Below are 23,572 nucleotides of genomic sequence, written 5' to 3'. Positions count from 1 at the left end.
AGAGATGGTGACTTTGAACTCCCCACCTGCGGTAGTAAACCAGAAGTCTGCAACACTTCAGCAAGTTCAAGACTACAAACATCCAGGCCTTCACCTTTGAAAAGACATTCCTCCTGAGATGATTCGACAGAATTTTGAAAACCACAAAACCCTTAGATTACTTGAGACTTTAAGTGCATCGTACCTTCTCCTTTCTATCTATCCTTATGTGTGTTAATGTGAGTGGGTGAAGATTGCAAACAATTCAGTTAGTGTGGAAAAATTTGTTACCTTTCTTTCTTTAAACCTATGAGAAAACCTGGCATTGGTCTGTATATTTCACCCTTAAAGCACTCAGGGGCTGAAACACTAGTTTAACAAAAACACTATCTGTGGTCAGTTGGGAGGTGAAATTTGGAAGCCAGCCACCCCATTTCCTACCTGACTGGAACAGGGGACTGAGTGTAATGTATCCAGGTTTACTGATGTTACAGAGTTAGGTAGGAAAGTAAACAGTGAGGACACAAACAGGCTACAGAGGGATATAGACAGGTTGGGTGAGTGGGCAAGAATATGGCAGATGGAATACAATGTGGTGAATTGTGAAGTCATCCATTTAGATAGGAAAAATAAAAAAAACTCAACAGTTTTTTATGAATGGTGAGATACTGAGAAATGTTTGCATTCAGAGGGACCTGGTGTCCTCGGACATGAATTACAGAAAGTTAACAGCAAACAATTAGGAAGGCAAATGGTATGTTAGCTTTTGTTACAAAGGAATTGGAATATAACAGTAAAGAAGTCTTTCTCCAATTATATAGGACATTGGTGAGGCCCCACCTGGAGTACTGTGTGCAGTTTTGGTCTCCTTACAAAAGGAGGGACACACTTGCCCTTGAGGGAATGCAACGAAGGTTCAATAGACTGATTCCTGGGTTGAGGTGGTTGTTCTATTTATTCATGGAATGTTGGCATTGCTGGAAAGGCCAGTATTTATTGCCCATCCTGAATTTCCCTTGAGAAGGTGTTGGTGAGCCACTTCCTTGAATATAACAGTGGCTTGCTTGGCTATTTCATTGGGCAGTTAAGAGTCAACCACATTTCTGTGGGTTTGGAGTCACATATAGGCCAGATCGGGTAAGGACAGCAGATTTCCTTCCCTAAAGGACATTACTGAATCAGGTGGGTTTTTAGGACAATCCAGTAGTTTCATGGTCACCATTACTGATACTAGCCTTTGTTAAAATCCCAGATCTATTTAATTAAGTGTTTAAATCCCTGAACTGCCGTGGTGGGATTTGAATTCATGTCTCTGCATCATTAGTCCAAGCCTATGGATTACAGTTCAGTAACATAATCACTATGCTACAGCATTCCCACTATGATCCCTCTCCTCCTATGAGGAGACATTGAGTAGACTAGGCCTATATTCCTTGGAGTTTAGAAGAATGAGTGGTGATCCGACTAAAACATAATAAATTTTTAAGGGACTTGACAGGGTAGATGCTGAGAAAATATTTCCCCCTGGCTGGGGAATCTCGAACACCAGGTCACAGTCTCAGGATAAGGGATCGGCCATTTAGGGCTGAAAGGGTTGTGAATCTTTGGAATTGTCCACCCCAGGGAGCTGTGGATGCTCAGTTATTGAGTATATTTAACAGAGATTGATAGATTTTTGGGTACTAAGGGAATTAAGGGATATGGGGATAGTGCAGGAAGGTGGAGTTGAGGTAGACGATCAGCCATGATCTTGGTGAATGGCAGAACAGACTCGAAGGGCCAAATGGCCTCCTCCAGCTCCTATTTCTTATGTTCATTAAATTTCAGTCTGGTTCCTCTCCAGCTGCTGAGTGAGTGAATTAAATCTTTCTTGACAAATCACCAAGATACCAGACTACAAGTCATGTCCGAAACATCATTTATTGGTTACAAATCATAACTTAGTTAAATCTGGGCTCACAGACACTTTATAAACATGTATAAACACATATAAATGTAATCAGTTATCCAGCAGGTGAGCACTAATCGGGAGAGTATTTCACAAAACAAGTAACAAATGCAGGGGTGAGAATGGCCAAAGACCAAAAGGTCTGAAAATTAGTGATGGAAGACAAAAGAAGTCTGATTTTTTTGGACAAGAAATCATGTAATTATAGCACTGTTATTGACAGTGGTCAATAACTGGTTGAGTAATGGCAATTTTGTACAATTCTGCAGATGTGTTACGACCGTGGTGGGAGCAGCGGACTGTTAATTCAGTTCCATCACTCCACAGGTCACAGCATATTTATTTAAGCTTTCCCCAAATCGGAAAAAGCAGCCAAATTAAGCACTCTAGTATCCCCCGAATGAAGTGGACCAAACCAGGTATCTTTAGACAACAACAAATTAACTATTTATTAGAAACAACTAAAATCTTAAACATTACAAAGATAAACCTATGTCGAAAGACCTTATAACTTCTTATTTAAAAATCTAACTCCTGCATTCGCACATACACTCAAAATTAACTGTAGCTGTTTCTCAGGAATAAAACAAATACATAAGTCTTTGTAAGTTATGTTCCTGACGAATGGTCTTCCAATGTGAATCAGTCAAAGTTCACTTGCAAAGGTGGTCTGGTGGAGGGATAAAAAGGGGTCCTTCAAAGATAGAAGTTCAGCAGTCCAGCTGTTGTAGCATTAAACTAAACAATTTGTTGTGAAAGAAAAGCTTTTCTTATTTTTCATGGAATTAATTCAGCTTGAAACTTTGTAGAATTTTGAGAGGGATAACACAGCTTCTTCAGTTCAAATCCTCAGATCTGGGCACTGCTGCCCAGAACAAGTCTTTTCCAGATAGTTTTAAAAGTCAAACTGCAACATTTAATCACATAACTTCTCTCTCTTACTGTTGTTGCCTGGCAACCAAAATGTAATTGGCAGGCTGAATCTCCGGAACTTTCTGTCTTAAAGGTGCACTGACTTATTTACAGTCTTAAAGGCATACACAATATTTCCGAGGAGAGAAAAAAAAAAGTCTGTGACATATGTAATGAATAAAATTGCACTGTACTCCGTCACAAGAGTTTTGTTTTTTTATTTGAAAGCTAATAATTCTATGTGTTTTTAAAAGACTGAGGAAAGGATTTTTCTGTGAACATTGAATGCTGAAACTTGGTGTTTAAACTGAGTGGGACAGACTGCAAGACACCTGTTCCAAACAACTGAACAGAGGGAAATGATAGGTCACATCACTTGATGGTTAGAGATTCAGTTTCATTTTTGCATTGTGGAGATGAATAAGCTAGCCAGGCAGGAGGGAGAGCAAACTGGCTGGGACTTGTTTTTTGCAGACCAGATAAAAGACCTCCCCCTGAAAAAGGTTTGCCTCTCTTGGAAAAAGAAATCCTGCATTTGAGATGGAGGCTGTGGTCTGCCCAAGAGAGGAAAATACCTAGGAAAAGAGGAGTTTCTGCTCTCTGTGGAGGAAGACTGCTTGGCTGAGAGAAAGCCCTGCATTTCTAAAGGAAGCAGATTCCTATTGCCTCCAGTCTCTGAAAAATCTCTGCCTCAGGAGTGATTCCTATTGCTTCTTATGTTATGGGAGATCCCGAAAGCTTCTATTGCTAGACAGCTATTTCAAAACCCAAGTAGACCTGTTGCTACACCCTTCGCTGAAAGATCTGTGTGATGCCTGCTACAGACGAAGTGTCGTGAACGCCTACCCATCACAGACTGTTCATCAACCTTTCCTGGAGACTTTGAGTGGCATCTGACTATCGACTCTAGGACACCTCACCGACCCAGAAATATTCTCCCAGAGCCCGACAGCCTAATTATTTTCCGAAGAAGGGTCACTGACCCGAAACGTTAACTCTGCTTCTCTTTCCACAGATGCTGCCAGACCTGCTGAGTGATTCCAGCATTTCTTGTTTTTGTTTCAGATTTCCAGCATCCGCAGTATTTTGCTTTTATATTTGCCTAATTATTTTATTATTCTGAAGAAACAATTGTAAACCAAAACATCCTTTTAAAACCAGTTAACTTTTTTTAATGCATGAGTGTGCGCATGAGGGTGAGGAAGTAAAGAAGTTTTCAAAGAATCTTCTCATGTATAGATTTATCTCATTATTGTGTAAGACATAGTTTATGAAGAAATAGTTAATTTTGTTGTTGTTTAAATAAATCGGGTTTGGCCTGCTTTATTCTGGGGGGCAAATAGAGTGTTTAATTTGGCTACTTTCCGATAGGTGGGAAACTTTACTAATATGTTTACTAATACCAGTGGAGTAATGGGACTGAATTAACAGTGCATTACTCCCGCCTTGGTCATAACAACTCGAATAAAATTTCATGAGACTGCTGATAATTGGTTTTACAGAGCTTCGCGTTCTCAATGTCCTGCTTCTGCCTATTTATAGATTGCTCATGTAAAAGAAGTTTTGTGAAGATGTGTCAACTTTAATGGAAAGCAATATATATAAGCATGCCAGATGGTACCTTCTAGTACCTTGGTAAGTGATGTGCACAAATTGGTAGGTATATTATTTAATAAAAAGTAAACATTGATGAGACATTGACAATCCAGTAACTTGAACATAAGTGGGGTAATTTTTCTTATTTTGTGCTATGACCTTTACAATCACCTGAAAGAAGCAGAAAGCAGGTCGGGTGGATTGTATGCCAGTTATGCAGCCTGACCAATTTATTGTCCTTTAACTTAAATGGACAGGAATATCACATAAATTCTGTTAGGAGCATGTGATACTCCCGACACAATTTTCTTTTAGACAATTATTTACCTCCAAGCACAAAAGAGGAAAATATACCTTATTAACTTGAATAAATGTGGTGCCTCTGTAGTGTGCTTGTTTTAAATATCATGACTCAGGATAGATTTTATAATTTAAAATAATTAGTCACATTATAAAGATTTTAAATTAAAATAATCTTGTTTGCAGCACAGATCTCATCACAATCTCAATGAAAACTAAAATAAAATAAAAATGTGGTTTTCCACTTCAAAGGGTCCAAATATTATACAATGCACAAATTCCAGATCTTGCCAGCAACAGTGGTAAAGTAATGAGACTAATGCTGTACCTTGAAGCAAATCCTGCACTCCGGGTCCCATTACCTGGTGGGACATCCTGCCCCATGTGCCCAAAAATCTGTGGATCGAGAATCGGCCTGTTCAGTCACCTGAAGACCCACGGCAGAAACTCGTGACCTTGAGTAGACGTCATCCTTGAATCTAGGGACAGCCGACGATGACCTCTACAGTAACAAGTTTGAGGTTCTGTTGCATCATCCCCAAATCAGGCTCCAAAATTTGGTAATGATCCTGTGATAATGCAGCAGGTCCAATGGAGAGCTGTATATCCCAACAGTGATGAACACTCTGACTCCTGTTCTACTGCAACAATAGGTGCAGTGGCAGCTGCATTTAACAGCAAGGTGAGCTGAAAATCGGAACTACTGTGTGGGCTTGGAGAAAGGCAACACTCTGTATATACATATTCATACATGTACAGAGTATTGTGCCATCAGCCTCAGAAGCCCAGTGACCATTTACAGTGACTGCACAGAACTCACAGGATAGTCGCACTGTAGCCGATGCACAGCACTTGTGGTGCAGGACAGCCTTTTCCAGATAATCTTAAGCAATGCCAAACCACACATTGAAGAAAGATAACCAGAGTTATACTCCTTGCCTTGCATCACTATGGTGTAAAAGACAGCTTCACACTGACTCAAGGTTTACAGTGTGACTGGGGCAGTAGACAGTGAAAGTGGAGATGAACAATGAATAGAATTCAGCCATACACCTGAGCAAACCGATAAGTGGAAATTCCAGATCACTTCAGTTGCTGCAAAGCACAGGACATATTCAGTTTTTGCAGCTCATGCTCACTGCAGGATATTCACATGCAGTTACCAGTGTGTGCAGGGTTTTCAGAAATTACTTCAGACACACACTGCTGTATAAATGGAAGCGAGTTTTAAATTCCTATTGACAGACCAATGTTTTTGCTGCAGACCAGCAACTTGCCAGCTACTGATCCTGCACCATTAACTTTAAGGCATATCAAATGAGCTGTGTCTGTTCTCAGGTGGTCTCTGCTAAGATATCCTATGAAGGTAAAAACACATATTGGGAATTGGTCTGTGTATATACACACACACCTCCTTTTTGGCCATATACAGAAGACTAACACACTGAAGTTGTGAAGGAGGATGCAGTTCCACCCACTTGCTTTCCTGGTTGAAGTTCATTTCTATCAAGGTGGAAGACAATAAAAAATAAAAACAGAAAGAGGTAAAAAGACCTCCGGGCAACTTTATGGTTCGCTGGCTTTAAAAGAAAATCGGAACTGACAGTTCAAGTTTTTTTTTAAAGCCAGTCTTTTGATTAAGGTCCGAAAGGGAGAAGCTAATGGTGGATTTCCGAAACCTCAATGTCGAAAAAATGCTATGTGATGGAAATTTCTCTTCCCAGAATTAGTTGTGAACTCGCTGATGTTTCAGCAGGTCGGATGAAGTAGTGAATCCCTTCCCACACTCTAAGCAGGTGAACGGCCTCTCCCCAGTGTGAACTCGCTGATGTTTCAGCATGTCGGATGAAGTAGTGAATCCCTTCCCACACTCGGAGCAGGTGAATGGCCTCTCCCCAGTGTGAACCCGCTGGTGTGTCAGCAGTTTGGATGAAGTAATGAATCCCTTCCCACACTCGGAGCAGGTGAATGGTCTCTCCCCGGTGTGAACTCGCTGGTGTCTCAGCAGGGCGGATGAAGTAGTGAATCCTTTCTCACACTCTGAGCAGATGAATGGCCTCTCCCCAGTGTGAACTCGCTGGTGTGTCAGAAGGCAGTATAACTGAGTGAATCTCTTGCCACACTTGGAGCAGATGAATGGTCTCTCCCCAGTGTGAACTCGCTGGTGCGTTAGCAGATGGGATAACTGAGTGAATCCCTTCCCACACTCTGAGCAGGTGAACGGCCTCTCCCCAGTGTGAACTCGCTGATGTGTCAGCAGGTTGGATGAAGTAGTGAATCCCTTCCCACACACGGAGCAGGTGAACGGCCTCTCCCCAGTGTGAACTCTCTGGTGTATCAGCAGGTCGGATGATTGAGTGAATCCCTTTCCACACTTCGAACAGGTGAACGGCCTCTCCAGGCTGTGACTGTGTGGATGAGTTTCCAGCTCCACTGGATAATTCAATCCCTTTCCGCAATCCCCATATTTACATGGTTTCTTCCCAGTGTGACTGCGCTTGTGTCTCGACAGGCCAGATGATTGGCTGAAACCTCGTCCACACACAGAACACGTGTACAGTTTCTCCCCACTGTGATTGGTGCTTTTTCCTTTCATGTTCAAAATCCACTGATATTCGGGTTCTGATAAATTGGGCGATTCCTTCAGATCCTGATCTGACGTTTGCTTTGCATTTCACGGCTGCACTTCCTCCCCTTCTAAAACCCTGTGAAATTGATTTAAAACAGAAACAAAGTGAGAGAGAACCCACAAAAACACAAAAGCAGGTTGTGAAATGGAGCTGAATGAATCTGGTAATTCATGGGGACGGCCCAAGGAAAAAGTGACCATGAAAGCTGCTGGATTGATGTACAACCCCAACTGGTTCAATAATGTCCTTCAGGGAAGGGAACCTGCAACCAGTCTGGACAAGAATCTGCCCTCTATGGGGGAGAGAGAGAGGGAGACAGTGGGAGAGGGAGAGGGAAGGGCAGGGAGAGGAGAGGGATTATATGAACAACTTAACCAGAACTTTGACAGAACCTCCCAAACCCTCAACCTCCATAATCTAGAAGGACCAGGGTAGCAGGTGTATGTGAACACCATCACATCCAAGTTCCCCTCCAAGTCACACACCATCCTGACTTGTCTGACATCCAGTACTGGATGAACAGAAATTTCCTCCAATTAAGTATTGGGAAGTCTGAAGCCATTGTCTTCAGTTTCTGCTACAAACTCCATGCCCTAGCCACCGACTCCATCTCTCTCCCTGGCAACTGTCTCAGGCTAAACCAGATCTTTCATAATCTTGGTGTCATATTTGACATATTCTATAGAAGACCAGTGGGAGTCATTCAAAAATGAAATAGTGAGAGTTCAGCGCAAAAATGTTCCCGTAAAGGTGAAGGGTAGGACCAACAAGTCCAGAGAACCCTGGATATCAAGGGATATAGAGGATTGGAAAAGGAAAAAAAAGGAGGCTTATGGCAGATTCAGAGGACTGAAAACAGCAGAGGCCCTAGAGGAATATAGAAATTGTAGGGGGGTACTTAAAAAAGTAATTAAGAGAGCGAAGAGGGGGCATGAAAAAACACTGGCAAGCAAGATAAAGGAAAATCCCAAGGTGTTTTATAAGTATATTAAGGGCAAGAGGATAACCAGGGAAGGAGTATGGCCCATTAGGGGACCAAAATGGCAATCTGTGTGTGGAGCCGGAGGACATAGGTGAGGTTTTAAAAGAGTACTTTTCATCTGTGTTCACTATAGAGAAGGACGATGTAGGTGTAGAGATCAGGGAGGGGGATTGTGATATACTTGAACAAATTAGCATTGAAAGGGAGGAGGTATTAGCGGTTTTAGCGGGCTTAAAAGTGGATAAATCCCCAGGCCCAGATGAGATGTAACCCAGGCTGTTATGTGAGGCAAGGGAGGAGATAGCAGGGGCTCTGACACAAATTTTCAAATCTTCTCGGGCAACAGGAGAGGTGCCAGAGGACTGGAGGACAGCGAATGTGGTACCACTATTCAAGAAGAGTAGTAGGGATAAACCAGGTAATTATAGGCCAGTGAGTCTAACATCAGTGGTAGGGAAACTATTGGAAACATTTCTGAGGAACAGGATTAATCTCCACTTGGAGAGACAGGGATTAAGTAAGGCTTTGTCAGCATGGCTTTGTCAGAGGGAGATCATGTCTAACTAACTTGATTGAATTTTCAAGGAGGTGACTAGATGTGTAGATGAGGGTAAAGCAGTTGATGTAGTCTACATGGACTTCAGTAAGGCTTTTGATAAGGTCCCGCATGGGAGATTGGTCAAGAAGGTAAGAGCCCATTGGATCCAGGGCAATTTGGCAAATTGGATCCAAAATTGGCTTAGTGACAGGAGGCAGAGGGTGATGGTCGAGGGTCATTTTTGCAATTGAAAGCCTGTGACCAGTGGTGTACCACAGGGATCGGTGCTGGGATCCTTGCTGTCTAAAGTGTACATTAATGATTTATATGTGAATATAGGAGGTATGATCAGTAAGTTCGCAGATGACACAAAAATTGGTGGTGTCGTAAATAGTGAGGAGGAAAGCCTTAGATTACAGGACAATATAGATTGGCTGGTAAGATGGGCAGAGCAGTGGCAAATGGAATTTAATCCTGAGAAGTGTGAGGTGATGCATTTTGGGAGGACTAACAAGGCAAGGGAGTATACAATGGATGGTAGGACCCTAGGAAGTACAGATGGTCAGAGGGACCTTGGTGTACTTGTCCATAGATCACTGAAGGCAGCAGCACAGGTAGATAAGGTGATTAGGAAGGCATATGGGATACTTGCCTTTATTAGCAGAGGCATAGAATATAAGAGCAGGGAGGTTATGATGGAGCTGTATAAAACGCTAGTTTGGCCACAGCTGGAGTACTGTGTACAGTTCTGGTCGCCACACTATAGGAAGGATGTGATTGCACTGGAGAGGGTGCAGAGGAGATTCACCAGGATGTTGCCTGGGCTGGAGCATTTCAGCTATGAAGAGAGACTGGATAGGCTAGGGTTGTTTTCCTTGGAGCTGGGAAGGCTGAGGGGGGACCTGATTGAGGTATACAAAATTATGAGGTGCATAGATCGGGTAGATAGGAAGAAACTTTTCCCTTAGGGGAGGTGTCAATAACCAGGGGGCATAGATTTAAGGTAAGGGGCAGGAGGTTTAGAGGGGATTTGAGGAAAATTTTTTTCACCCAGAGGGTGGTTGGAATCTGCAGTGCACTGCCTGAAGGGGTGGTAGAGGCAGGAACCCTCACAACATTTAAGAAATATTTAGATGAGCACTTGAAATGCCATAGCATACAAGGTTGTGGGCCAAGTGCTGGAAAATGGGATCTGAATAGATCGGTGCTTGATGGCCAGCACGGACACGATGGGCCAAAGGGCCTGTTTCTGTGCTGTATAACTCTATGCCTCTATGACCCCGAGATGAGCTTCCCAACTGCACATCGGTGCCATCACTCAGATCGCCTATTTCCACCTCAGTAACATCGCCCGACTTCGCCACTGCCTCAGCTCATCTGCCTCTGAAACTTACATCCGTGCATTTGTTACATCTCAACTTGACTATTCTAACACACTCCTGGCTGGTCTCCCATATTCTACCCTCCGCAAACTTGAGATCATCCAAAACTCTGCTCCCTGTGTCCTTACTCGAGCCAAGTCCTGTTCACCCATCACCACTGTGCTCGCTGACCTACACAGGCTACACAGATCAGCATCCTCATCTTTGGTTTCAAATCCCTCCATGCCTTCACCCCTCACTATCTCTAAAGTCTCTTCCAGCTCTACAACCCTCCGAGAGATCAGGGATCATCTAATTCTGGCACCTTCAGCATTCCCGATTTTCATTGCTCCACCACTGGTGGCCAGGCCTTCAGCTGCCAAGACCATAAGCTTTTGCAATCCCTCCTTAGTCCTCTCCGCCTCTCTACCTCACCTTCCATGCTTCAGACACTTCTGAAAATCCACCTCTTTGATCAAGCTTTTGGTCAACTGCCCTAATATCTCCTTATGTGACTCAGTGTTAAATGTTGCTTTATAACACTCCTGTGAACAGACTTGGAACAATTTTATTACATTGAAGGCGCTACATAAATACAAGTTGATGTTAACTTGGACCCATCATCACTGGGTGAAAATCCTGTAACTCCTTCCCTAACACCATTGTGGGATCACCTTCACCACACGGACTGCAGCGGTTCAAGAAGACGGCCCACCATCACCTTCTCAACGGGGAACTGTGGATTGACAATATATGCTGGTCTGGCTAGTGACACCCATATCCCAAGAATGAAGTAAAAAATCTGCATATGTAAAATGGATGAAAAGCTTCTACAGAAACACTTGTTACTAAAACAACCTTCTTTTACATTGAGTGGTTGGTGTCCATTTAGCAACCTCATCTCCCCTGCAATCTACCTCCCTTGGCAGTCTCACATTGGAAATTGCTGGGCCCGACTGGGCTCAAATGTACTTGGGGTTAAACCCAGCAGCTTCTCCTCCATCTCCACTCCAGATCAAACTGATGTAACAAAAAAGACCTATACAGGAGGTCAGGGACTGACTTCCACATCCAACACCCACCCTGATACAAACCAGATCTTATTTCGTCCCTCTGTGTTTCTCGACTCAGTTCTGTGAACAATGCCTGTAATCGAACAAAAGCAAAATACCGCGGATCTGGGTCAAAATCCTGGAACTCCCTTCCCAACAGCACTGTGGGTGTACCTACCCCACATGGACTGCAGTGGTTCAAGAAGGCAGCTCACCACCATCTTCTCAAGGGCAATTACGGATGGGCAATAAATGCTGGCCTGGCCAGAAATGCCCACAACCCAGGAATGAATGAATAAAGGATGCTAGAAATCTGAAATAAGAGAGGAAAATGCTGGAAATACTCAGCAGGTTGGGCAACATCTGCGGAGAGAGAAACAGAGTTAACATTTCAGGTGCATGAAGCCACTGGAGCCTGCAGCCTGGAACTCAGAATGGGAGAAAGAGGAAGAACGAGGAGAGGCAATATAGTCCAACACTCACAGTAACCTACAATCCACCGGCATTACCAAGATAGGGAGACAGAGTTCAGAAACACTCAGCAACACGACTCCAGTAAAACATCCCAGGAGGAAAAGGGGGAAATGTGTACCTGCCCTGATATCCCCCTCCACAAGCCTGTCAGTCAAACCCCACCCCACACCTCCCAGTCCACAACTCAGCCTTGCAGCTTCCTGCACCTTGAGCCAGCCCTGCCCAGGTGTGGCACACTCTTTGTCATAGAGTTATACAGCACAGAAACAGGCCCTTCGGCCAATGTGTCCGCGCCGGCCAATCCCATTTTCAACACTTGGCTTGTAGCCTTGTATGCCATAGCGTTTCAAGTGCTCATCTAAATACTTCTTAAATGTTGTGAGGGTACCTGCCTCTATCTCCTTCAGGCAGTGTGTTCCAGATTCCAACCACCCTCTGGGTGAAAAAGTTTTTCCTCAAATCCCCTCGAAACCTCTTGCCCCTTACCTTAAATCTATGCCCCTTGGTTACTGACACCTCCGCTAAGGGAAAAAATTCTTCCTATCTACCCTATCAGGTCCCCCTCAGCCTTCTCAGCTCTAAGGAAAGCAACCCTAGCCTTTTCAGTCTGTCTTCATAGCTGAAATGCTCCAGCAACATCCTGGTGAATCACCTCTGCACCCTCTCCAGTGCAATCACATCCTTCCTATCGTGTGGTGCCCAGAACTGTACACAGTACTCCAGCTGTGGCCTAACTAGCGTTTTATACAGCTCCATCATAACCTTCCTGCTCTTATATTCTATGCCTTGGCTAATAAAGGCAAGTATCCCATATGCCTTCCTAACCACCTTATCTACCTGTGCTGCTGCCTTCAATGATCTATTGACAAGCACACCAAGGTCCCTCTATACTTCCTAGGCCCTACAATCGATTGTATATCCCCTTGCCTTGTTAGTCCTCCCAAAATGCATCACCTCACATTTCTCAGGATTAAATTCCATTTGCAATTCCATTTGCCACTGCTCTGCCCATTTTACCAGCCCATCAATATCTCCCTGTTCTCTAAGATTTTCAGACTTAGAGATACAGCACTGAAACAGGCCCTTCGGCCCACCGAGTCTGTGCTGACCATCAACCACCCATTTATACTAATCCTACACTAATCCCATATTCCTACCATATCCTCACCTGTCCCTATATTTCCCTACCACCTACCTATACTACGGGCAATTTATAATGGCCAATCAACCTGCAAGTCTTTGGCATGTGGGAGGAAACCGGAGCACCCGGAGGAAAACCACGCAGACACAGGGAGAACTTGCAAACTCCGCACAGGCAGTACCCAGAATCGAACCCGGGTCCCTGGAGTTGTGAGGCTGCGGTGCTAACCACTGTGCCACTGTGCCGGATTTCCTCCTCACTATTTACACCACCACCAATTTTCGCGTCATCTGTGAACCTACTGATCATACCTCCTATATTCACATCTAAATCATTAATGTACACTACAAACAGCAAGGGTCCCAGCACCAATCACTGCGGTATATCACTGGTCACAGGCTTCCAATCGCAAAATAATATAATCCCAACACACAATCCAGCGACATTACCAGGATCGGGAGACGGCCTGATTGACGGCAGCTCCAGACCAATAGGAAGTACGTGGGCGGAGCTGGAGCACTGATCGGGCTCTGCGTCCTTCAACCAATCGGAGTGAGTAAGGGGCGGGACTACCGTCAAGGAGCGGGCGGCAGCGCCCCTGGTCCTCCAGTCCCGCCCTCTCTTAGAGCTTCCGTCAATCACCCGGACATTGTGAGCACTCAAGTCAGGCTGGCGGGAGCTTCAAGTACCGAGTGCGCAGGCGCATTACGGTACAGTTTTTGGAGTATGTGCAGTGTGAACGGTATCTGCTGCTGGTAAGTAGGCCTCAATACCTCCTTTGCACCGAACGAGGCGGCAGTTGTGGGGCTTTTCCCGGTGATAGACCCGGGGTTAATGGCCGCCAGATTTCCAGCTCTTTTGAAGGAACTCAGGATTAATAAACTGTAACATCAAAGGAGAAAACTTTAAAGGAAACTGAGCTCAGTTATAAAGGAGCCTGGGGGGAGGGGAGGGGAGGGAGGAACCATTTGGGACACAGCACAGGGCAGGAGGTTCCCCATCCCTGGTTCCACAAAGACTCCCCTTGGACTGGGCCACACCTGGGCAGGGCTGGCTCAAGGTGCAGGAAGCTGCTAGGCTGAGCTGTGGACTGGGAGGAGTGGGGGGTTTGACTGACAGGCCTGGGGAGGGGGATATCAGGGCAGGTACACACACTGCTCCCCCTTTTCCTCCTGGCATGTTTTACTGGAGTCATGTTGCTGAGTGTTTCTAAACTCTTGTGTCTCTGGCCCATTAATGTCAGTGGATTGTCGGTTGCTGTGAGTGTTGGACTATATTGCCTCTCATTGTTCCTCCTCCCACTCCAAGTTCCAGGCTCCGGTGGCTCGATGCGCCTGAAACATTAACTCTGTTTCTCTTTCCACAGATGCTGCTGGACCTGCTGAGTATTTCCAGCATTTTCTCCTTTTATTTCAGATTTCCAGCATCTGCAGTATTTTGCTTTTGTTTTATTGTAGGTGTTGCTCACAGAACTGAGTCACGAAACACAAGCGGACCAACTAAGAGCTGGTTTGTATTGGGGTGGGTGTTGGATGTGGAAATCTGTCCCTGACCTGTGTAGGTCATTTTTGTTGCATCAATAACTTAAAGGGACAGGCACCAGTAATATGCTGTCAGAAAAACTACAAACAAAACTTAGCTAAATCAAAATAAAATGTCATTCTGAATGGTGATAATGTTTCTCTTCTGAACTTCTGGCCTGGACTGACAGTGAGGGCTTTGTAAACTCCTTTTACAGGTCTTTAGAAGGGGAGGATTTAGACACAGCAAACTAAAACCAAACAGCATATCAAGATCTGACAGAGTTACTGGATTCATCAGGACCTGAATATTATCGACCTTTGAAAGTGGAAGGAAAAAGGTTTGTCTGTTCTCTTTGTGGGAAAAGATTTCAGGTATCAGTGTGACTGGAAAATCACCGAGACACACACAGCCCTGGTTAGACCTGGAGTACTGTGTTCAGTTCTGGGCACCACATCTTAGGAAGGATATATTAACCTCGGAGGGAATGCAACATAGATTTATCTGACTGATGCCTGGAATTCAAGGGTTAACATACGAGGGGAGATTACACAAATGAGTCATAGTTATTATAGCACAGAAGGAGGCCATTCAGCTTTTTGACTCCATGCCAGCTCTCTAGAGTAATCCAGTCAGTCCCATTCCCCTGCTCTATCCCTGTACTCCAGGTTTATTTCCCTCAAGTGCCCATCTAATTTCCTTTTGAGATTCTTGATCGTCTCCACTTCCACCACCCTCTTAGGCAGCGAATTCCAGGTCATTACTATTTGCTGCGTTAAAAACAAACAGCTACTTCACATCCCTCCTCCTATCTCTTTCCCTAAACCTTAATCGTGTCCCCAATCCTTGTCCAGTCAACTGAGGGGAACAGCTTTTCTTTGTCTACCTTATTTAAAACTCGTAATTTTGACAACCTCTATCAAATTTCCCTTCAATCTCCCTTGCTCTAAGGAGAACAACCCCAGAGTCTCCAACCTGCACCTTCTCCAGTTCCTTAATGTCCTTCCTAAAATGTGATGACCAGAACTGGATGCAGTACCCTAGTTGTGATCTAACCAGAGCTTCAGAAAGATTCAGCATAACTTCCCTGCTTTTGCACTCAATACCTCTGTTTATGAAGCCCAAGATCCCAAATGCTTTGCCAGCTACTCTCTGAATATGTCCTACCAACTTCAATAATCTATGCACGTGGATCCCCAGCTTCCTCTGTCCCTACACACTCTTTAGAACTGTGCCATTAAGTATATAATTACCATTCCCCATCCCTTCTGCCAGAATGCATCACCTCACTATGACGGTTGCAATCCCTGGAATTTAGATTAAGGGGTGATTTGATCACAGTATTCCTGATATTAATTGCAACTGATTGGAAATAGTTTCTCTCTATCTACTGTATCGTTGGGGAATTTTTAAAATTCTTTCATGGGAACTGGGCGTCACTGGCAAGTGTTGCCCATCCCAATTGCCGTTCACAACTCTGGCTTACTAGGCCATTTCAGAGGGCAGTTAAGAGTGTGGGTCTGGAGTCTCAAGTAGGCCAGACCAGGTAAGCACAACAGATTTTCTTCCTTAAAGGACAGTAGTGAACCAGATGGGGTTTAACGGTAACCAATAGTTTCATGGCACCGTTAGCACTGAGATGAGCTTTAAATTCCAGGATTTTTATTAATTAATTGAATTTAAAGCGTGGTGGGATTTGAACCCGTGCCCTTAGGACATTAACCTGGGGCTCTGGATTACTAGTTCAGTGACATTACTACTACTCCACTGTCTTCCTTCAATTTATGATCTAGTACTAGGGGGCATAGTCTAAAACATAGAGACAGACCTTTCGTTAATCTACCCCTGGGTCCTGTAAACCTGAGAATTAATCCATCTCTGTCCCTGTATACAATTTATGTTAATGACTTAGTCAAAGAGACTGAGTAATGTATCTACGTTAACTAACATTACAAAGCTAGGTGGGAATGCAAGCTGTGGGGAGGACACAAAGAGGCTGCAAAGAGATAAAGACAGGTTAAGTGAGTGGGAAACAAGCTGGCAGATGGAGTATCATGTGGGGAAGTGTGAGATTATTCACATTGGGTTGCTGGGGGTGTGGAAGGCGAGGTGCACTTCTGCTCCCTCCTCAGTGGGTCGTTGGTGACGGGTTTCTAAGTACTTTTGACATGAAAATAACCATAGCCAGCCTTGACATCAACGGCAGCAGGGGGTCTCACCGCAGATTTCACCATCTCTCAGTCCTCAGGGAAGGGAGATATGCAGTGAGATTTCTACCGGAAACCCACACCATTCCGGGACACGAAGCCACCTGGCTCTTGGAGTGGCAGGGTGGGGTCTACCCTATTTCTAGTGGAGTGGCTATCTAGTTAGCCCCGACTTTTCAGCCGGAGATCTCGGGGGTCAAGGAGCTTGTGCCGGCTGCTAGCTCCTCCTCTCTGTTCTCCTGGGTAGCATGCCGCTCCACTTTATGAATGTGTACGTGCCCTGGCCCAGTGCATTGCAAGCGCGCTTCTTTGAAGAAGTGTCTGCTCTCTTGAGCTCCACCGATCGCGGCGACTGCACCATCCTCGGGTTGTGGGGGAGGGGGGAGGGGGGAGGGCGGGGGTGTTGCTGGCGGTGGATTTAACTGTACTCTCGAGGTGAGGGATTGCTCTGGACCTGAGCATGGCCAAGCATCGGTGGAGAAGTTGAAGGAACTGATCAGCTCCCTCAACCTGGTGGACGTCTGGCGGAATTTCCATCCCAATTCCAGTGTCTTCACCTGGAGGTCTGGAGGAGGAGAGTCCCGATTCGACGGCCTCTACATTTCGCAGGTGAACATCTCCTGTGTCTCGGCGGCCTCCATGTGGCTGGTGCCATCTCGGATCAGCACCTGGTGTGGGGAGAGTTCACTCCGCTCCACATGCAGACAGGTTCCGCGTACTGGCACTTTAACAACTGGACTCGTTCCGTCGATTCTGGGCCAACTGGAGAAGGAAGCGGGGGGGGCTTTCCCCCCCTTGAGGCCATGGTGGGATTTGGGCAAGACTTGCATCCTTGTCTTCTGTCAGGAGTACATGAAGGGGACGACCATGAGGCGGGAAGCAGAGATTGGGCGCCTAGAGAAGGAGGTGCTTGACTTAGAGTCGTGGACCCCTACCCTGTGGCAGGCGTACGAAGAGAAGAAGGGCATGCTGAGGGACTTGCAGCTCGTACGGCCCCGAGGTGCGAATGTGAAACTCTGACCCCCACTGAGCCGGAACTGCTCATCGGACCCATGCTCCGAAATCTTTCTCGGGAGCTGGTCCCACACAAACCGAGCCGCCTCTCGGAAATGCCCTCCATACCATTCCTCACGACGCGGAGGGGTTTCCTGTACAGGCTGCTCCTGCACACTCTCCACTTCCTCGTCAGCAGGCCGGACACGCCCTGTCAGTCCGTGCTGTCATCTGTCGGCAAGGGGAAACCCCGGTGGAGGTCTCTCCAAGTGGGAGTCCTCCCCCTTTACATCGGGGACCTGAGGTGGAGGATGCTGCAAAGGGCAGTCCTGTGCAATTGAGTTTGAAGCAGGTTCACTGGCTGCCAGGCGGCCTGTAATTTCTGCGGCCTGGACAAATCCGTGTTCGACGTCTATATGGAGTGTGTGTGGTGGCAGCCCCTCTTTGCTTATTTGAAGATGCTGCTCCTCAAGTTCTGGCTGCACTTCAGCCCCATGCTCCTGATCTTTGCGCACCCGGTGCGGAGGGACTGGGCCCGGAAGAGGATCTCCTTGGTGGTCTGCTCCTGGGTCCGGCCCAGGTGGCAATTCACAGGTCCAGGCTGCGGGCCCTCGGGGGCCCTGTCCGCCCTGATTGCCTGCCCCCCTTCCGCGGTTACGTTCATTCCTGAGTGTCCCTGGAGAAGGAGCATGCGGTGCCCGCCGTTACGCTTGAGGCCTTCTGCGACCAGTGGGCACCACAGGGACTGGAGTGCATAATTGATGCTGAGAATGGCATTTTAATTTGAGTTTTGTATTATTTATCTGTTTTAATAAAGTTATTTTATAAAATGTGTATAAGGGGGGGGCCTGAGGAATAAAGGCCCCCTTGACGTGAAATACATAAGAGCACTGGGGTATAAAGGCCACCTTAAAAAAAAAAGGAAAAAAAACGAGGTTAGATACAGAGTAAAGCTCCCTGTACACTGTCCCATCAAACACTCCCAGGTCAGATTGTGCATGTTACTGATACCTTCCCAAGATACCATCTTTCGAGGGTGCGATATGCAACAGGGCGCATGCACGGCCTTCCTCAATCAGGAAGCAGGAGGAGAGAATGTTGTGAATGTCTATCTTGGACTGACAGTGATGGCTTTTATAAACTCCTTTTACAGGGGTTTAGAAAGAGAGGATTTGCAAACGGGAAACTCAAACCAAATATCACAGCAAGATCTGACAGTCACTCGATTTATCAGGACCTGAATATCATCGGGCTTTGAACGTGGAAGGAAAAAACTTCGTTCAGTCTGCGAAATGAGTTCAGGTATCAGTGTGACTGGGAAAAGCACTGAGGTACACAAAGCCCTGGTTAGACCACACCTGGAGTATTGTGTTCAGTTCTGGACAGCACACCTTGGGAATGATATAATAGTCTTGGGAAGAGTGCAGCGTAGATTTACCTGATAGCTGGACTGCAAGGGTTAAAATACACAAATGTTTCGTAGTCATAACAGCACAGAAGGAGGACATTCAGCTTTTTACTTTTATTCGTTCCTGGGATGTGGGCGCCGCTGGCTAGGTCAGCATTTATTGCCCCTCTCTAATTGCCCTTAAGTTGGTGGTTAGCTGCCTTCTTGAACCACTGCAGTCCATGTGAGGTAGGTGCACCCACAGTGCTGTTAGGAAGGGAGTTCCAGGATTTTGACTCTGTGACAGTGAAGGAATGGTGATATAGTTCCAAGTAAGGATGGTGTGTGACTTGGACGGGAACTTCAGATGGTGGTGTTCCCATGCATTTGCTGTCCTTGTCCTTCCAGGTGGGAGAGGTCGTGGGTTTGGAAGGTGCTGTCGAAGGAACCTTGGTGCGTTGCTGCAGTGCTTCTTGTAGATGGTACACACTGCTGTCACTGTGTGTAGGTGGTGGAGCGAATAAATGTTTAACATGGTGGATGGGGTGCTGGTCAATCAGGCTACTTTGTCCTGGATGGTGTCGAGCTTCTTGTGTTGTTGGAGCTGCACCCATCCAGGCAAGTGGAGAGTATTCCATCACACTCCTGACTTGTGCTTTGTAGATGGTGGACAGGCTTTGGGGAGTCAGGAGGTGAGTTACTCGTCACAGAATTCCCAGCCTCTGGCCTGCTCTTGTAGCCACAGTTTTTATGTGGCTGCTCCAGTTCAGTTTCTGATCAATGGTGATTCCCATTTGGAACTTTTGGTGATGGTAATGCCATTGAATGTCATGGGGAGATGGTTAGATTCTCTGTTGGTGCTGATTGTCATTGCCTGTCACTTGTGTGGCGTGAGTCTTGCCACTTATCAGCACTAACCTGAATGTTGTCCAGGTCCTGCTGCATCCAGAAAGAGGCTGCTTCAGTATCTGAGAAGTTGTGAATGGTGCTGAGCATCATACAACCATCTGTGATCTTTCCCACTTTTGACCTTATGATGGAGGGAAGGTGATTGATGAAGCAACTGAAAATGGGCCAAGGTCGGCATGGACGTGGTGGGCCGAAGGGCCTGTTTCTATGCTGTATGATTCTATGATACAACCCTGAGGAACACTGCAGTGATGCCCTGGGGCTAAGATGATTGCCCTCCAACAACCACAACCATTTTCCTTGCACTATGTATGACTCAACCAGTGGGGGTTTTCCCCCAACTCCCTGTGACTTTATTTTGGCTAGGGCTCCTTGATGCCACACTTGGTCAGATGCTGCCTTGATATCAAGGGCAATGTCTCTTAGCTCACTTCTTGAGTTCAGCTCTTTTGTCCATGTTTGGACCAAAGCAGTAATGAGGTCAGGAGCTGAACGACCCTGGCAGAACCCAAACTGAGCGTCAGTGAGCAGGTTACTGCTGTTTATTTGGTGCTTGATAGCATTGTCGACAACAGATTCTGTCTTTTTCTGATGATCGAGAGTGGACTGACGGGGAGGTAAGTGGTTGGATTGGATTTGTCCTGGCTTTTATGAACAGACGGACCCAAGCAGTTTTCCACACTGTCGAGGAGATGCCAGTGTGCAAATCTGGTCTCCATATTTAAAGGATATACTTGCATTGGGGGCAGTACAGTGAAGGGTCACTAGATTGGTCCCTGGGATGAGACTGCTGTCCGAGGTGAGAGGCTGAGTAAATTGGGTCTATATTTTCTGGAGTTTATAAGATTGAGGTAATCTCATTGAAACATGCAAGATAATGAAGGGGCTTGACAGGGTAGATACTGAGACGTTGTTTGCCCTGGCTGAGGAATCTAGAACAAGGGGGAACTGTCTTAGGATAAGGGGTCGATATTTTGGACTCAGATGAGGAGAAATTTCTTCACTCAAAGAGTTGTGAATCTTTGGAATTCTCTAACCAGAGAACTGTAGATGCTACATCATTGAATATAATAAAGGCTGAGATCGACAAATGTTTGGTGTCTCGGGGAATCAGGGGAGTGGGCAGGAAAGTGCAATGAAGTCCAATATCAGACATGATCATATTGAATGGCAGAGCAGACGCGACAGGCCGCATGGTCTACTCCTGTTCCTATTTCAAATGTACCCAAACATTAATTTTTTTTATTTCATGGGATGTGGGTGTCACTGGCAAAGCCAGCATTTATTGCCCATCCCCAATTGCCCTTGAACTGAGTGCCTTGCTAGGCCATTTCAGAGAGCATTTAAGAGTCAACCACGTTGCTGTGGGTCTGGAGTCACAGGTAGGCCAGTCCGGCAGATTAGTCTCCCTAAAGGACATTGGGTTATTATGACATTTGATACTTTTATTGCACCATTACTGAGACCAACTTCCAATTTCACATTTTCAATAATTGATTGTTTAAATTCCACCAGCTGCCATGGTGGGATTTGGATTTGAACCTGTACCCCAGGGCAAGGATTGCTAGTTCGGTAACATTACCACTAGGTCAGCACCTCCGCCCTGGGCCCTGTAAACCTGAGCATTAATCCACTCCTGGGTCCTGTAAACCTGAGCATTAATCCACCCCTGGGCCCTGTAAACCAGAGCATTAATCCACCCCTGGGCCCTGTAAACCTGAGCATTAATCCACCCCTGGGCCCTGTAAACCTGAGCATTAATCCACCCCTGGGCCCTGTAAACCAGAGCATTAATCCACCCCTGGGCCCTGTAAACCTGAGCATTAATCCACCCCTGGGCCCTGTAAACCTGAGCATTAATCCACTCCTGGGTCCTTTAGACCTGAGCATTAATCCACTCCTGGGTCCTGTAAACCTGAGCATTAATCCACCCCTGGGCCCTGTAAACCTGAGCATTAATCCACCCCTGGGCCCTGTAAACCTGAGCATTAATCCACTCCTGGGTCCTTTAGACCTGAGCATTAATCCACTCCTGGGTCCTGTAAACCTGAGCATTAATCCACTCCTGGGTCCTGTAAACCTGAGCATTAATCCACTCCTGGATCCTGTAAACCCGCAGTGGCTAGCACCGCAGCCTCACAGCTCCAGGGACCCGGGTTCGATTCTGGGTACTGCCTGTGCGGAGTTTGCAAGTTCTCCCTGTGACCGCGTGGGTTTTTGCCGGGTGCTCCGGTTTTCTCCCACCGCCAAAGACTTGCAGGTGATAGGTAAATTGGCTGTTTTAAATTGCCCTTAGTGTAGGTAGGTGGTAGGGATTATAGGATTACTGTAGGGTTAGTATAAATGGGTGGTTGCTGGTTGGCACAGACTCGGTGGGCCGAAGGGCCTATTTCAGTGCTGTATCTCGAAATAAAAATAAAAAAAATAATCCACCCCTGGGCCCTGTAAACCCGAGCACTAATCCACCCCTGGGCCCTGTAAACCCGAGCACTAATCCACCCCTGGGCCCTGTAAACCCGAGCACTAATCCACCCCTGGGCCCTGTAAACCCGAGCACTAATCCACCCCTGGGCCCTGTAAACCCGAGCACTAATCCACCCCTGGGCCCTGTAAACCCGAGCACTAATCCACCCCTGGGCCCTGTAAACCCGAGCACTAATCCACCCCTGGGCCCTGTAAACCCGAGCATTAATCCACCCCTGTGCCCTTTAAACCCGAGCACTAATCCACCCCTGGGCCCTGTAGGGTTAAACATTAATCCGCCCATGCTCTATGTACACAGATGTATTACCCAGAAACAGGCCATTAGGCCCCACTAATCCACATGAACCTCCTCCCAATCTAATTCCCTCCTCCCACCCTTCCCCACTATCCCTCTGTTCCCTTCTCCCTCATAAATGTATTGAGTCTCCCCTTAAACACATCATTGTGATCAGCTTCAGCCACTCCACGTGGCAGTGAGTTCCACATTCTCACCACTGAGTAGAGAAATTCCTCCTAAGTTCTCTATTTGACCTGTTAATGTCTGTCTTATATTGCTGCCCCCTTGTTCTGACTCACTGATAATTTTAAATACCTCTATCAGATCTCCTAGTCTTCTCTTTTCCAGAGAAAGGAGCCCCAGTCTGCTCAGTCTTGCTGGATAGTAACATCCTCTCTGGTGACATCTTTGTAAATCGATTCTGCACTTTCTTCACTGCTTCAATATCATTTTTTAATACGGAGACCAGAACTGTTCACAGTCCTTCTCAGTAAGGTTCTCTATAAATTTAACATTCCCTCCCTGCTGTTACATTGTATTCCGCTAGAAAAGAACATCAGCTCTTTCTTTGCTCTCTTATCGACTTGTATTGCTCCTTTTAATGATTTATGTGACTCTGTTCCCAGATCTCTTTGCTCCTCTGCTCCATTTAATTTCCTACATTCTAACCAATAACTGGCCTCCTTATTCCTCCTCCCAAAATGAACCAGCTCACATTTCACTATGTTGAATTTCATTTCCCATTTATCTGTCCAGTCTGACAGCCTGTTTCTGTCTTCCTGGATTTCAGTGCAGTCCTCCACATTATTAGTTCTACCACCCAATTTGGTGTCATCTACAAATTGTGAAATCATCCCTCTAATTCCTGAGTCCAAATGTGG

General features: G+C 46.0%; 2 protein-coding genes across 2 annotated transcripts in view; one reads left to right on the top strand and one right to left on the bottom strand.

Moving 5' to 3' along the window:
• Positions 1 to 1,934: 1,934 nt before the first annotated feature.
• Positions 1,935 to 13,415, bottom strand: LOC137374028 (histone-lysine N-methyltransferase PRDM9-like). Its single transcript, XM_068039808.1, has 2 exons — positions 13,363 to 13,415; positions 1,935 to 7,440 (listed from the first exon to the last, which is right to left on the bottom strand). Exon 2 carries the CDS (start codon positions 7,329 to 7,331, stop codon positions 6,462 to 6,464), a length of 870 nt encoding a protein of 289 aa, XP_067895909.1. The 5' UTR covers positions 7,332 to 7,440; positions 13,363 to 13,415; the 3' UTR covers positions 1,935 to 6,461.
• Positions 13,416 to 13,568: 153 nt separating this feature from the next.
• The window catches only part of LOC137373409 (uncharacterized), a 114,088-nt gene continuing 104,084 nt past the window's right edge, over positions 13,569 to 23,572 (top strand). The window contains 2 exon segments of the mRNA XM_068038226.1: positions 13,569 to 13,668; positions 14,652 to 14,774. The gene's annotated coding sequence lies outside the window, so the exon portion shown is untranslated.

The sequence above is a fragment of the Heterodontus francisci genome, chromosome 9, assembly GCF_036365525.1.
Source record: "Heterodontus francisci isolate sHetFra1 chromosome 9, sHetFra1.hap1, whole genome shotgun sequence".
Taxonomy (NCBI): Eukaryota; Metazoa; Chordata; class Chondrichthyes; order Heterodontiformes; family Heterodontidae; genus Heterodontus; species Heterodontus francisci.
The sequence above is the reverse complement of the archived record's forward strand: the minus strand, read 5'-3'. Positions and strand labels throughout refer to the sequence as shown.

Coding starts and splice junctions, on each gene's coding strand:
- LOC137374028 (XM_068039808.1), bottom strand. CDS start 7,331: ATGAAAGGAAAAAGCACCAATCACAGTGGGGAGAAACTGTACACGTGT.